Source organism: Nomascus leucogenys, chromosome 24 (genome assembly GCF_006542625.1).
Source record: "Nomascus leucogenys isolate Asia chromosome 24, Asia_NLE_v1, whole genome shotgun sequence".
Lineage (NCBI taxonomy): Eukaryota > Metazoa > Chordata > Mammalia > Primates > Hylobatidae > Nomascus > Nomascus leucogenys.
In genome coordinates, this window is record NC_044404.1 from 28,276,224 (window position 1) to 28,292,394 (window position 16,171).

Genomic DNA, 16,171 nt, shown 5'->3' on the forward strand with positions numbered 1-16,171 from the left:
TTGAACATACCTCTACATATGATCCAGCCATTCCATTGGCTGTTATTAGTAATGGCCAAAAGCTGGAAACAGCCCAGACATCCATCAATAAGTGAATAGATGTGAACAATCTGTGGTATATTCATATAATGAAATACTACTCAGCAGGCAGGGCGCAGTGGCTCATGCCTGTAATCCCAGCACTTTGGGAGGCCAAGGAGGGTGGATCACCTGAAGTAAGGAGTTCAAGACCAGCCTAACCAATATGGTAAAACCCCGTCCCTACTAAAATTACAAAAATTAGCCGGGCGTGTTGGCGTGCAACTGTAATCCCAGCTACTGGGGAGGCTGAGACAGGAGAATTGCTCGAACCCAGGAGGCAGAGGACGCAGTGAACTGAGATCACACCACTGCACTCCAGCCTGGACGACAGAGCGAGACTCCGTTTCTCCAAAAATAAAGAAATACTACTCAGCAATAAAGAGGAAAAAATGATTACCAATGTCACAACTTAGGTAGATCTCAGTTATGCTAAGTAAAAGAAGCTAGACAAAAAAGAACACATACTGTGAGTCAATTTTACATAAAATTTTAGAAAATCTATATGGAAAGCAGATCATTATTTGCCTTGGGTTAGGGAGGATGAAATTATAAAAGAATGTGATGAAATGGGATGGGGTTTATAGGTGGTAAAATTGTGTCTCCCAAAAAGATATGTTCAAGTCCTAGCCCCCAGTACCTGTTAATGTGACTTTACTTGGAAGTGGAGTCTTTGCAGGTATAATCAAGTTACCATGAAATCATTCTGGATTATGGTGGGCTCTAATCCAATAACTAGTGTTATTTGAGAAGAAGGAAATGTGGACACAGACATACACGGGGAGACCGCCATGTGACAGAGCAGAGGTCGGGATGATACAGTGTTTTGTTTTTTGTTTTTTTATTTTGAGACGGAGTTTCACTCTTGTAGCCTAAGCTGGAGTGCAGTGGCGTGATCTCGGCTCACTGCAACCTCTGCCTCCCGGGTTCAAGCAATTCTCCTGCTGAAGCCTCCCAAGTAGCTGGGAGTACAGGTACCTGCCACCATGCCCAGCTAATTTTGGTACTTTTAGTAGACATGGGGTTTCACTCTGTTGGCCAGGCTGGTCTCGAACTCCTAACCTCAGGTGATCCACCCACCTCGGCCTCCCACAGTGCTGGGATTATAGGCATGAGCCACTGCGCACGGCCACAGATGATGTGTTTACAGACCAAGGAATGTTAAGGATTGCTAGCAGCCACCAGAAGCATGGAGTGAGCCGTGGAACAGATTCTCCCTCGGAGCCTCCAGAAGGAACCAACATTACCAGTACCTTGATTTTGGACTTCTAGCCTCCAAACCTATGACAGAATAAATTTCTGTTTTTTTAAGCCACTCAGTTGTGGTAATTTCTTAGAGCAGCCCTAGAAAACAAATACAGGCAGGATGCGGTGGCTCACACCTATAATCCCAGCACTTTGGGAGGCCAAGGTGGGTAGATCACCTGAAGTCAGGAGTTTGAGACCAGCCTGGCCAACATGGCGAAACCCTGTCTCTACTAAAAATACAAAAATTAGCCAGGTGTGGTGGCACGTGCCTATAGTCCCAGCTACTAAGGAGGCTGAGGCAGAAGAATTGCTTGAACCTAGGAGGCGGAGGTTGTTGTGAGTCAAGATTGCACCATTGCACTCCAGCCTGGGCAGCAGAGTGACTCTGTCTCAGAAAAAAAGAAAAGGGGGGCCAGGCACATTGGCTCCCACCTATAATCCCAGCACTTTGGGAGGCCAAGGCAGGCAGATCAGATCACAAGGTCAGGAGTTCGAGACTCACCTGGCCAACATAGTGAAACCCTGTCTCTACTAGAAATACAAAAAAAATTAGCCGGGTGTGGTGGCAGGTGCCTGTACTCAGCAACTCGGGAGGCTGAGTCAGAAGAATCACTTGAACCGGGGAGGCGGAGGTTACAGTGAGCCAAGGTCGTGCTACTGCACTCCAGCTTGGGCAACAGTGCGAAACTCTGTCTCAAAAAGAAAGGAAAGGAAATAAAAACAGGGGTGATATGTTCATTCTTGTAATTGTGATGATGATTTCACAGGTGATATATGGCAAAAGTGGCCAAATTGTACATGTTAAATGTGTACACAGTTGTACATATTTACAGTATTATTGTATGTCAGTTATATCGTATTAAAGCTGGTTTGTTTTTTGCTTTTTGTTTTTTTTTCAAAGAACATTTAAAAAGGAAGGCCCAGGCCAGGCATGGTGGCTCATGCCTGTAATGCCAACACTTTGGGAGGCTGAGGTAGGAGGATCACTTAAGGTCTGGAGTTCAAGACCAGCCTGACCAACATGGTGAAACCCTGTCTCTATTAAAAGTTAGCTGGGCCTAGTGGCACACACCTGTAGTCTCAGCTACTCAGGAGGCTGAGGTTGCAGTGAGCCGAGGTGGCGCCAGTGCACCTTGAGCCCAGGAATGTGAGACCAGCCTGGGCAATATGGCAAAACACCATCGCTACCAAAAATATAAAAATTAGCCAGCCCAGTCTGTAAATACATACATACATACGTACATACATACATACATACATACATACATACTTTTTAAAAAATAAAATGGGGCGGAGCACGGTGGCTCACGCCTGTAATCCCAGCACTTTGGGAGGCTGAGGCGGGCAGATCACAAGATCAGGAGATTGAGACCACCGTGGCTAACACGGTGAAACGCCATCTCTACTAAAACTAGAAAAACTTAGCCAGGCATGGTGGCACGCACCTATAGTCCCAGCTACTCGGGCGGCTGAGGCAGGAGAATCGCTTGAACCTGGGAGGTGGAGGTTGCAGTGAGCCGAGATCAAGCCACTGCATTCCACCCTGGGCGACACAGCAAGATTCTGTCTAAAAAAAAAATAAAAATAAATAAATAAAATGGAAGGTTCTTGAGGTAGGAGGATCATTTGAGCCTAGGAGGTGGAGCTGCAGTGAGCTATGATCGCACCATTGCACTCTAGCCTGGATACAGAGTGAGACCCTGACTCAAAAAAAAAAAAAAAAAAAAAAAGGAAGGTCTTGTTCAGAAAGAAAAGTTGTATATAGAATGGGACTGGAAGTTCCTTATGCAAGCAACAAAAGAGTTGAAAAATTTGCAAGTACTAGCTAATTAGCCCAAATACTGTCTGAGAAGTATAAATTAAAAGAAAGAAATGAATAACTTTCTGATTCCAGAAAGACAAATTGTAGTTTTTTTTGGTTTGGTTTTTTTTTTTGAGATGGAATCTCACTCTGTCGCCCAAGCAGGAGTGCAGTAGCGTGAGCTTCAGCTCACTGCAACCTCCATCTCCCAGGTTCAAGCATTCTCCTGCCTCAGCCTCCCAAGTAGCTGGGACTACAAGAGCACGCCACAACATCCGGCTAATTTTTGTATTTTTTAGTAGAGACGGGGTTTCACCATGTTGGCCAGGCTGGTTTTGAGTTCCTGACCTCAGGTGATCCACCCGCTTCAGCTTCCCAAAGTGCTGGGGATTACAGGCATGAGCCACCACACCTGGCCAACAAATTGTTATTGGTGAATAACATCTCAGAACTGTGATGAGGTGAGATAACTTTATCAAATGCTTCACAGAGAAGACTGAGATTTAAATCATAGAATTATAGAATATCACCCAGAAAGAGACAAACTTAAATTCCAGTGGTTCCTAAACCACTGATTTAAAAACCTAGCTGGGCACGGCCAGGCGCGGTGGCTCACGCCTGTAATCCCAGCACTTTGGGAGGCCGAGGCAGGCGGATCACAAGGTCAGGAGATCGAGACCATCCTGGCTAACACGGCGAAACCCCGTCTCTACTAAAAATAAAAAAATTAGCCGGGTGGGGTGGCAGGCGCCTGTAGTCCCAGCTACTTGGGAGGCTGAGGCAGGAGAATGTTGTGAACCCAGGAGGCGGAGCTTGCAGTGAGCCGAGATTACACCACTGCACTCCAGCCTAGGCGACAGAGTGAGACTCCATCTCAAAAAAAAAACCTAGCTGGGCATAATGGCTTGCGCCTATAATCCCAGCAGTTTGGGAGGCCAAGGCGGGAAGATAGCTTGAGCCCAGGAGTTCAAGACTACCCTGGGCAACAGAGTGAGACCCCCATCTCTATTTTTAAAAAATTTTAAACAAAAAAAATCTAAAGAGGGACATCTGAGTCATAGGAGAAGTTTTGTGAAAAAAAAAAAAAAATCTCTATATAGATATATGTAATTTCATTTTTCATCCTGATTTTCTGAATCAGAATTTCTGTTAACGTTTCTTGGGAATCTGTGTTTTCTAAAAAGTCTCTAATGCTTCTGAAGGAGCAAATTTGTTTAGGAGCCACCAGTTGGGTCCAAACCTTCGCTTCCCAGATGACGACACTCAAGGTCTGACCGAACTTTTTTATGCTAATAGTTCTTATCAAGGTCTAGAACTAGAATCCTGGCCACTCGTTTGCATATACAGTTCCTTTTTATAATGTGATATCTGTGTTAACACTTTTAATGTGAAATTGTTTTATAAACAATCATAAATAAATGAAATACATCAGTTTGAAAATTTGTTGATTTCTTACTTATATAGGGGCTAATATATACTGTGACCAAAAAAATCTTTATAAATAAGATTGGGAGGTTTAACATAAATATTACCTGTATTTATCTCATTTTTAGGCGACTGAGTCAAAGACCAACACCAGAAGAGCTAGAACAACGCAATATACTGCAACGTGAGTCCAGTTCTGGAAATAAAGTTGTATAGATTTTCTTTGTATGTTTCTGACTTTAATATACATAAAAGAAAAAAGAAGCATTTGCTACAAGGGCTAAGGGAGAGTGTTCCAGCCAGACAAGGACTATTATTTCCCCATGAAGGAACAGAGCTTACCAAGCTTCCTTTGGAAGATGCTATTATGGTATTGTTTAGTGTGCTGTGATACTCTAGAAAGCTTTGTTTCCGTGTGCTCACCGTATCCTGGAACTGCCATGGGCATTTGGGAGGATTTGACGGTGTATGGGCGATGTGCCCAATTTTTCTGTGTTCAGGGTGCTAAGGAGGTAGCTGTGCATATGGATACCTTCCTATTCCTAGAGTCTGAGGGCTGGGGCCCAAAGCAAGTCCCAAATGCAGCAGTTTTCCTCTTGCTTTAATCCCTTAAGACTTTCTTACCTCTGTAGTTACCAAATGGGACCATATATTTAATTTGCTGTCTGTGTACATAATTAACTTCCTGAAATAACATTCTAATCTAGTACATATTTGATTTGTTTTTCCAGAATATAGAGTGAAATTTGGCCTTAAAAGTCTCCTCACTGAGAAGGTTTGGGCTTCCTTAGGGCTATTTGTGAGCATGTTCAGTCTGACCAATCCATCCCCTGTTCTCTCAGCACTACTTGGGTATACACAACTTAATCACTTAGTAAATTTTCTAGTGTGGGTCCCCTTATAGACGCATCACACAAAACTCAGTGTGATCGCCATTGTCCATTCTTAGCAGTTACTCTTGAGCAAGAATCTGCAGGCTTTTCCTTAAAGCATACATAGTAAACATTTTGGGTTTTGCAGGCCAAAAAGCAAATGAACAACTATACGTAATAGGTACTTACAAAACCATTTAAAAATGTGAAGACTATTGTTAGCTCATGGGCAGGAAAAATACAGGCAACTGGCGAGACGTGGTGCCATAGTTTGCTGACTCTTGCTCTTAAGTATTTGTATCGGGCTCTTAAGTATTTGTATCGTTGACAAGAAAATTGTTTTGTTTAGCCATCCCCAAAGTTAGTATTTTATTCTGATTTGGGCCTATAAGAAATATCTGGGCCGAGGTGGGTTGATCACGAGGTCAGGAGATCGAGACCATCCTGGTTAACACGGTGAAAACCCCGTCTCTACTAAAAATACAAAAAAATTAGCTGGGCATGGTGGCAGGCACCTGTAGTCCCAGCTACTCGGGAGGCTAAGGCAGGAGAATGGCGTGAACCCGGGAGGCGGAGCTTGCAGTGAGCCGAGATTGCGCCACTGCACTCCAGCATGGGTGACAGAGCAAGACTCCGTCTCAAAAAAAAAAAAGAAAAAAATAAAAGAAATATCTGGGCTGGGCACGGTGGCTCACACCTGTAAGGCCAGCACCTGGAAGGCTGAGGCGGGCAGATCACCTGAGGTCAGGAGTTCAACACCAGCCTGACCAATATGATGAAACCCTGTCTCTACTAAAAATACAAAAATCAGCTGGGCATGGCATGTGCCTGTAATCCCAGCTACTTGGGTGGCTGAGACAGGAGAATCGCTTGAACTCGGGAGGCCGAGGTTGCAGTGAGCCAAGATTGCACCATTGCACTCCAGCCTGGGCAATAAGAGCAAAACTATCTCAAAAAAAAAAAAAAAGAAAAGAAATATCTATAATGTAATTACTAAAACGTTTGATATGCAAATTGTCATTTGTGAGTAATATTCCTTCCTTCTGATTGTCAACTGTAGCTAAAAATGAAGCTGATCGTCAGGCAGAAAAACGAGAAATTAAACGTCGGCTCACTAGAAAGGTACTACTGCCTGTGTGTTCAGTTAACTATATGTGTTATATTTGGATGGCCTATTTGATTGGAAATGAATTCGCAGCTGGGCACAGTGGCTTGCACCTGTAATCCCAGCACTTTGGGAGGCCATGGCAGGAGGATTGCTTGAGCCCAGGAGTTCAAGACCAGCCTGGGGAAAACAGTGAAACCTTGTCTCTATATTAAAAAAAAAAAAAAAAAAGAAGAAGAAAAAAGAAAAGAAAAAGAAAAAAATGAATTTGCAGCCTGGGCAACATGGCAAAACCCCACCTCTACAAAAAAAAAAAATATTAGCCAGGCATGGTGGTATGCGCCTGTAATATCAGCTACTTGGGAGGCTGAGGTAGGAGGATCATTTGAGCTTGGGAGGTTGAGGCTGCAGTGAGCTGTGATTGTGCCACTGCACTCCAGCCTGGGTGACAGGGCAAGACCCTGTCTCAAAAAAAAAAACAAAACAAAAAACCACCTGATAACCATAATCACTGGGGGTGGGACCTCCAGGGATCAATAGGGTCTAAAGCTCCCCCAGGTGATTCCAATGAAGATTGAAGCACTGGGTTAGAGGCAATTTGAATGCATGATTGATGCCTAATTATTGGCTTGGTGAACTAAGAGGCTCCGTTTCCTTCAGCTCAGTCAAAGGCCAACTGTGGCTGAACTCCTTGCCAGGAAGATTCTGAGGTTTAATGAATATGTAGAGGTAACAGATGCTCAAGATTATGACCGGCGAGCCGACAAACCTTGGACCAAACTGACCCCTGCTGACAAGGTACCTGGAAAGCACTCTCTTGCTTTTTTTCTCTTTCTCTTTTTCTCTTTATTTGGAGGATCCAAGATACTAACTAGAAGGGAGAACCACAAACAAAACTTCTAGTTTTAATATAATATTAAATTTCAAATCAAGATACAAAATGCCAAGTTGAACAAGTCAAAATGTTATACTAACTCAGTATGTTTTGGTAACTCTACCACCAATACTGAAAGAAAGAAAATCCCCGCTATATCACAGAGTAAAAACACTGGAAGGAATAAATACATTTCAAACAGTGGTTGTTTGGTTAGAGGGAGTTTGGGCTATATATTTTAGTAATTACCAATATTTCATTTTTATGATGCTGTGAAAAACTGTAAAAGCTGGCCAGGCATGGTGGCTTATGCCTGTAATCCTAGCACTCTGGGAGGCCAAGGCGGAGGGATCACTTGAGGTAAGGAGTTCAAGACCAGCCTGGCCAACATGGCGAAACCCCATCTCTACTAAAAATAACAAAAATTAGCCGGGTGTGATGGCATGCACCTGTAATCCCAGCTACTCAGGAGGCTGAAGCAGGAGAATTGCTTGAACCTAGGAAGTGGAGGTTGCAGTGAGCCGAGATCATGCCAATGCACGCCAGCCTGGGCAGCAAAGTGAGACTCCATCTCAAAAATTAAAATTTAAAATTAAAAAAAAAAAAAAACTAGCCAGGTGCAGTGGCTCACACTGTAATCCCAGCACTTTGGGAGGCCGAGGCAGGTAGATCTCTTGAGGTCAGGAGTTCAAGACCAGCCTGGCCAACATGGTGAAACCCTGTCTGTACTAAAAATACAAAATAGCCGGGCGTGGTGATGTGCACCTCTAATCCCAGCTATTCGGGAGGCTAAGGCAGGAGAATCACCTGAACCCAGGAGCTGAAGGTTGCAGTGAGCTGAGATTGCACCACTGCACTCCAGCCTCAGCAACAGAGCAAGATTCCATCTCACGAAAAAACAAAAACAAAAACAAAAAAACTATAAAAGCTATAATATATCTTTCAAGATTTTCAAGTATTTTGATTAAACTAGAAATTTTAGGTTTATTATGAGACAGATGGGTATCATTGTGTTGACCTGGTGTCTGGGTTGCCTGTGAGGGGTTGCATTGACTTACAAAGTTAAACACAGTACAGAAAAATGAGAAGTTACACTGCTGTGCAAAGCAGCCAGAAGAAGCTGAAACATTTTTGTTTCTACTCCACAGGCTGCCATAAGAAAAGAATTAAATGAATTTAAAAGCTCCGAGATGGAGGTTCATGAAGAGAGCAAACATTTTACACGGTAAGACCGAAAAGACCCAATCATATATGTGCTAGGTAGAATTTTCCAAAAAACATTGTTCAGATATGAAGGGCTCTAATGACGTCAGTAAAAAGAAAAACACTCAGTGTTGATTGCAAGACTGCATTCAAAGGGATGAAAAGAATAGAAGCAATAGTAAATGCCTAGGCCAGGCGCGGTGGCTCACGCCTGTAATCCCAGCACTTTGGGGGGCTGAGGTGGGCAGATCATGAGGTCAGGAGATCGAGACCATCCTGGCTAACACGGTGAAACCCCCTCTCTACTAAAAATACAAAAAATTAGCTGGGCATGGTGGCGGGCGCCTGTAGTCCCAGCTACTCAGGAGGCTGAGGCAGGAGAATGGTGTGAACCCAGGAGATGGAGCTTGCAGTGAGCCGAGATCACGCCACTGCACTCCAGCCTGGGCAACAGAGCAAGACTCCATCTCAAAAAAAAAAAAATTAGCCAGATGCAGGCTGGGCATGGTGGCTCATGCCAGTAATCCCAGCACTTTGGGGGGCTGAGGTGGGCAGATCACGAGGTCAGGAGTTTGAGACCAGCCTAACCAATATGGTGAAACCCCGTCTCTACTGAAAATACAAAACTTAGCTGGGTGTGGTGGCGCATGCCTATAGTCCCAGCTACTCAGGAGGCTGAGGCAGAAGAACTGCTTGAACCTGGGAGGCGGAGTTTGCAGTGAGCCAAGATCACGCCACTGCACTCCAGCCTGGGTGACAGAGCGAGACTCCATCTCAAAAAAAAAAAAAAATGGCCAAAAGGTGCAGTGGCATGCTCCTGTAGTCCAGCTACTTGGAGGCTGAGGTAGGAAATTCACTTGAGCCTGGGAAATTGAGGCAGCAGTGATCCATGGTCACGCCACTGCACTGAAGCCTGGACAACAAAGTAAGATGCCATTGCTAAAAAGAACAGTTTTTGCTAAAGGAAAAAGTTATAGAGAATGTGACATTTACGCTAGATCTTAAGGTATATAAAAAAAATTAATCTGAACAAAAAGGAAGGAAAGAACCTTGTAAGCAGAAGGACCAGTATAGGCTGGGCGCAGTGGCTCACACATGTAATCCCAGCACTTTGGGAGGCTGAGGCAGGTGGATCACTTGAGGCCAGTTGGAGACCAGCCTGGCCAACATGGTGAAACCCCGTCTCTACTAAAAATACAAAAATTAGCCGGGCATGGTGGCGCAAGCCTGTAGTCCCAGATACTTGGGAGGCTGAGGCAGGAGAATCGCTTGAACCCCGGAAGCAGAGGTTGCAGTAAGCCGAGATCGTGCAACTGCGCTCAACCTGGGCAACAGAGCAAGACTGTCTCTCAAAAAAAGAAAAAGAAAGGGCTGGGCGCGGTGGCTCACGCTTGTAATCCCAGCACTTTGGGAGGCCGAGGCGGGCGAATCACGAGGTCAGGAGATCGAGACCACAGTGAAACCCCGTCTCTACTAAAAATACAAAAAATTAGCCGGGCGTGGTGGCGGGCGCCTGTAGTCCCAGCTACTCGGAGAGGCTGAGGCAGGAGAATGGCGTGAACCCGGGAGGCGGAGCTTGCAGTGAGCCGAGATTGCGCCACTGCACTCCAGCCTGGGCGACAGAGCGAGACTCCGTCTCAAAAAAAAAAAAAAAAAAAAAAAAAAAGATAAAGTCTCTGTCCTCAATGAGGCTTTCTTTTTTTTCTTTTTTAAATAGAGATGGGGGTCTCACTATGTTTCCCAGGCTGGTCTTGAATTCCTGGCCTCAAGTGATCCTCCCATCTTGGCCTCCCAAAGTGTTGGGATTACAAGTGTGAACCACTATGCCTGACCAAGCTTTTATTCTAAAAGAAGGCAGACAGTGAACAAGCTAGAAAATACATTGCATGTGTTTAGTTTGAGGAGCCTATGACACATGGAGATACCTAGAAGACCATTAGATATGCAGCCTAGAATCCAGAAAGAAAGCAAAGTCTCAAGATACAAATGAAAGAAGATAGTGGACCTTTAGGGGGGATTTTTTTTTTTTTTTTTTTGAGACAAGGTCTCACTCTGTCACCCAGGCTGGAGTGCAGTGGCGTGATCGTGGCTCACTGCAGCCTCAACCTCTCGAGTTCAAGCCATCCTCCCACCTCAGCCTCCTCAGTAGCTGTGACTACAGGCACAGGCCACCACACCTGGCTAACTTTTTGATCATTTGTAGAGACAGGGTCTCCGTATGTTGCCCAGGCTGCTCTCAAACTCCTGGTCTCAAATGTTCTTCTCACCTTGGCCTCCCAAATTGTTGGGATTGATTACAGGCATGAGCCACCGTGACCGGACAAGGAAAATTGTTTTTTATTTAAAGGGTAGACAGAGGAAAATGAACCAGGACAGCATACTGAGAAAGATCAATTGAAGAAGAGAGAAAATTGCGGAAAAGATGGTCTTACAGAAGCCAAGAGGAGTTTTTTTTTTTTTTTTTGAGATGGAGTCTTGCTCTGTCACCCAGGCTGGAGTGCAGTGGCGCGATCTCGGCTCACTACAAACTCCACCTCCCAGGTTCACGCCATTCTCCTGCCTCAGCCTCGCGAGTAGCTGGGACTATAGGTGCGCGCCATCACGTCCAGCTAATTTTTTGTATTTTTAGTAGAGATGGGGTTTCACCATGTTAGCCAGGATGGTCTCGATCTCCTGACCTCATGATCCGCCTGCCTCGGCCTCCCAAAGTGCTGGGATTACAGGCGTGAACCATCGCGCCCAGCCGAGAAGTTTTAAGAAAGAAGGAAGCAGATGAGGAGTATCAGATGCAACAGAAAGGTCAGGTAGAATTACAGCAGAGGAAAGGCAATGTTAATTAGGTATAACACTTCATTACTACTGATACATTAATAGCAAAGCAATGTACATCATGTGGTAACTTGTCTCTTTTTTATCTCTTTTAGCTACCATCGTCCATGATGCCAAAGGTTGAGAGAGGAACTCAACATGGCTGCTTTGCTGCTTCCTTCTCCAAAGTGACATATGGAGGGAACTTTAGCACTTCCCAGCACAGCCAGAATTGCGTCCTCTGGGATCTTCTGAGGTGGACAGCACTTCTTTGAATGTAGCATTTCACTGGAACAGAGTCTCATGTGCTGCACCTGGGGCAAAACAACGCTTTGTCGGTGCTTTTGAACCTTTCAATATTGTAGCATATACTTGAGGACTTTTTCCCTTACTGGCCACCAAAGTTCTGAACCACTTGCAGGTTCCAGGTTTTACTGGCTGCACCACACCCCTTCCCCTAGATGACTGCCTGTGCTGAGACACAGTTTGCACCATTAGCCTTACCTGCCCTGTCCTGATTGTGAGACCCAAATGTGTAGGCTCTAAATTCCAGCCATCAAATCCAATTCCTGGTGGGGAAAACCTTCTGGAGACCCCCAACCTTCTGGTAAAAGAGTCTCTACCTCCAGGGAAAGCCTTCTTACCACACTGGCATATCAGATGAAAGCATCGCACTGTACCTCTCGTAACACAGCAATACAGTCCTCTTGAGGCACTCAAGCCTGAGGGGAAGCTCAGGATCTGACATGTTCTTCCTTTTCCTCACAAGTCGTCATGATTTTTTATTTTAAAATAATCTGGAAGTAATGGGAACTTACGTTTTTCCTGAACTCCAACCAGAATCCAAATTGGTTAGATGAGGCCAGGCGCGGTGGCTCACACCTGTAATCCCAGCACTTTGGGAGGCCGAGGTGGGCAGATCAACTGAGGTCAGGAATTCAAGACCAGCCTGGCCAACATGGTGAAACCCCATCTCTACTAAAAATACAAAAATTAGCCAGGTGTGGTGGCTCCTGGTTGAGGCATGAGAATCGCTTGAACCCAGGAGGTGAAGGTTGCAGTGAGCCAAGATCACACCCACTGCACTCCAGCCTGAGCAACAAAGTGAGACTCTGTCTTAAAAAAAAAAAAAAAATCGGTTAGATGAGAAAGCATGTGTATTTTCTATATACAAAAACAAGAAAGGCCTTTTGAGCCCCTGTGCTCAGGCCCACTCCCACACTGTGGAGTGCACTTTCATTTTCAGTAAATCCCCTTCTTCCTTCCTTGCAACAACAACAAAAAAAGCCTTAGCCAGATTCAGTGGCTCACGCCTGTAATCCCAACACTTTGGGAGGCTGAGGCGGGTGGATCACCTGAGTTCAGGGGTTCAAGACCAGCCTGGCCAACATGGCAAAACCCTGTCTCTGCTAAAAAATGAAAAAATTAGCCGGGCATGGTGGCTTGTGCCTTGTAGTCCCAGCCACTGGGGAGGCTGAGACGGGAGAATTGCTTGAACCTGGAAGGTGGAGCTTGCAGTGAGCCGAGATCGCGCCACTGCACTCCAGCCTGGGTGACAGAGCGAGATTCCATTTCAAAAAAAAAAAAAAAAGCCTTAATATTAATGCTAACGTGGCAGAAAACTAGTGGGTTACATTTTATAGGCTATTGTAGTTTTATTTACCAAATGATAGTCTAAATCACTTCAACCAATAAATGTATTCTCCTCCTTAAAGCAGAGTTGTATCAACTCTGTGGGAGCATTTATGAGCTGTCGGTCCCAACACTTCCAGCCAGAATCACAACAAGGTCTGGCTGGGTGTGGGGTGCTGCATAGGAAAGGGCCTCTGGAGAAGCAAAGAGGGCACGATCATGGCCCACTGCTCCCCTCTTCCTCTCAGTGCTCTTTGCCCTCCTGCTGCGCGCCTCCTCTTCAGTGCTGATCCCCCTGCTGACTCTCTCTGGCAGCTCCCACCTCACCCGCCCCTCTTCCACAGTATAACCAGTATGGTTGGTGCTGGGGCATCGACTCAGCCCTCCTGCTTTCTGCATTTGTAATAGATATTAATATGATTTCCTAAAACAGAAGATTTTGTTGCTTTCTTTGCACTTGTATTGAAAACCATACAGTCTCACTGTTTCGCTTTAATTCCTATCCACACTATAAATGGAAGAAAAAAATTAATAGTTTCTGTTTAATCTGATGAATGTGGCTTTTTTTCCCTTCGCTTTTATGTTCAAGAAGTTGTGGCTATTTCATAGATTACTTCTGATTTATTCTGTGGGTCCCTGTTATTTGTTCTGTATGTAATCTTTCAGTAGATTTTCATCCTTTCATATCCACATTCTTATGTGGACTTGCTGAAGAAACAGAATATCAGTTCAAAACAAAACCTAGGCCAGGCATGGTGGTTCACGCCTTTAATATCAGCACTTTGGGAAGCCAAGGCGGGCAGATAACAAGGTCCGGAGTTTGAGACCAGCCTGACCAACATGGTGAAACCCTGTCTCTACTAAAAATACAAAAATTAGCCTGGCATGTTGGCATGCATCTGTAATCCCAACTACTCAGGACGCTGAGGCAGGAGAGTCGCTTGAACCCAGGAGGCGGAGGTTGCAGTGAGCCGAGATCGTACCACTGCACTCCAGCCTGGGCAACAGAGCGAGAATCCATCTCAAAAAAAACAAAAAAAGAAAGAAAAAGAAAGAATGCTCCACATCTCCTTGAAGTTTTTTTTGTTTTGTTTTGTTTTTGAGACGGAATTTTGCTCTTGTTGCCCAGGCTGGAGTGCAATGGTGCAATCTCAGCTCACTGCAACCTCCGCCTCCCGGGTTGAAGCAATTCTCCTACCTCAGCCTCCCAAGTAGCTGGGATTACAGGCATGAGCCACCACACCTGGCTAATTTTATATTTTTAGTAGAGATGAGGTTTCTCCATGTTGGTCAGGCTGGTCTCAAACTCCCGACCTCGGATGATCCACCCACCTCGGCCTCCCAAAGTGCTGGGATTACAGGCATGAGCCACCGTGCCCAGCCTTCCTTGAAATTTTTTGTTTGGTTTTGATTTGTTTTGTTTTTGGAGATAGGGTCTCACTCTGTCACCCATGCTGGAGTGCAGTGGCACAGTATTGGCTCAAAGCAACCTCTGCCTCCCAGGCTCAAGCGATCCTCCCACTTCAGTCTAAGTAGCTGGGACTACAGGCACGTGCCACCACGCCCAGCTAATTTTTGTGTTTTTTTAGAGATGAGGTTTTGCCATATTGCCCAGGCTGGTCTTGAACACCGGGGCTCAAGGAATCTGCCCATCTTGGCCTCCCAAAGTTCTGAGATTGCAGGTGTGAGTCATCGTACCCAGCCTCCTTGAAGTTTACTAACACTTGGGATAACTGAGGGAAAAGAAGTGACAATTCCACTCAGTCTGTTAGAGGTCTGGATATAAGGTAGCCACACAATAACTCTAACTTGATTTCTAACCATTCTATCTTACTGGTCTGGAGACTGTCTTCTGCCAGCATTTTCTTTGGCTTGAGATGATATTTTCAAACCCTTCTTTCACTACCTTTCTTACCCTTAATGTGCCAAGCTTGAAACAGGATTTGATTTCCTGAGCTATTTGTTCGCCTTCTGTGCATCACCAAGTAATCTGGTTCATCTTTCATCTCATTCATGTTATTTTCAAGTGAAACAGGACATTTTGGGGGTCAAGTCTCTTTGGGTGTTTGTTCTGTTTTTATGTATATAAAAATGGATTTTGTGTTCCCTTTCCATGTAAGTACCAACTTATATGGAAACTCACAATCATAATGTAAAGAAGAAATGAAACCCTGGTGTATTGTACTTCAAGATGCCTCCCTGATGTATAGAATCTCCTTGTAAAATAAATAATTGCATTGTATATCAGTCTTCCCATCAATATTAATTATTAAATATTTTAGAATTTTTAAATACCAACTATACTATTCTGGTGTGAGGTATTTTCTTTTACATTACACTCTATCCCAAAAAAATCCAGTTTAAAAATGATATGTAAGCCAGGCGCGGTGGCTCACACCTGTAAGCCCAGCACTTTGGGAGGACAAGGCAGGTGGATCACCTGAGGTCGGGAGTTTGAGACCAGCCTGACCAACAGGGAGAAACCCCATCTCTACTAAAAATACAAAATTAGCTAGGCGTGGTGACACATGCCTGTAATCCCAGCTACTCGGGAGGCTGAGGCAGGAGAATCACTTGAACCCAGGAGGCGGAGGTTGCAGTGAGCTGAGATCGCGCCATTGCACTCCAGCCTGGGCAACAAGAGCAAAACTCCATCTCAAAAAAAAAAAAAAGAGTTTATATTAACCACATATAATTGGACCCCCAAGATGACATCACAAAAGGACACTTAATACTTTTTCTTTTTTTTTTCCCCAGGACAGAGTCTTGCTCTGTCACCCAGGCTGGAGTGCAGTGGCATGATCTCGGCTCACTGCAACCTCTGCCTCCCAGATTCAAGCGATTCTCCTGCCTCAGCCTCCTGAGTAGCTGGGAGTACAGGCATCTGCCACCACCCCCGGCTAATTTTTTGTATTTTTAGTAGAGACGGGGTTTCACCATGTTGGCCAGGCTGGTCTCGAACTCCTGACCTCAGGTGATCCGCCTGCCTCAGCCTCCCAAAGTGCTAGGACTACAGGCATGAGCCACTGCACCCGGCCCAGGACACCTAGTACTTCATGTTTTCTTTTCCGGCAAGCAGCCCAGTTTCAGTCCAGCTGGGCTCAGCGATGACTCACTTCTATTTG

At 45.0% G+C, this 16,171-nt stretch overlaps 1 protein-coding gene across 5 annotated transcripts in view; it reads left to right on the forward strand.

Moving 5' to 3' along the window:
- The window catches only part of PHACTR4 (phosphatase and actin regulator 4), a 131,473-nt gene extending 116,124 nt beyond the window's left edge, over positions 1-15,349 (forward strand). For 2 of the 5 annotated variants that reach the window (XM_030805271.1, XM_030805270.1), the window contains 5 exons: positions 4,681-4,736; positions 6,485-6,546; positions 7,190-7,327; positions 8,552-8,628; positions 11,531-15,338. In XM_030805271.1, coding sequence (XP_030661131.1) covers positions 4,681-4,736; positions 6,485-6,546; positions 7,190-7,327; positions 8,552-8,628; positions 11,531-11,546 — 349 coding nt within the window. In that variant the 3' untranslated portion in view covers positions 11,547-15,338. Of the gene's footprint in view, positions 1-4,680; positions 4,737-6,484; positions 6,547-7,189; positions 7,328-8,551; positions 8,629-11,530 lie in introns of all 5 variants that reach the window. The other 3 variants (XM_030805272.1, XM_030805269.1, XR_004028413.1) reach the window with 2 other exon arrangements.
- Positions 15,350-16,171: the final 822 nt, after the last annotated feature.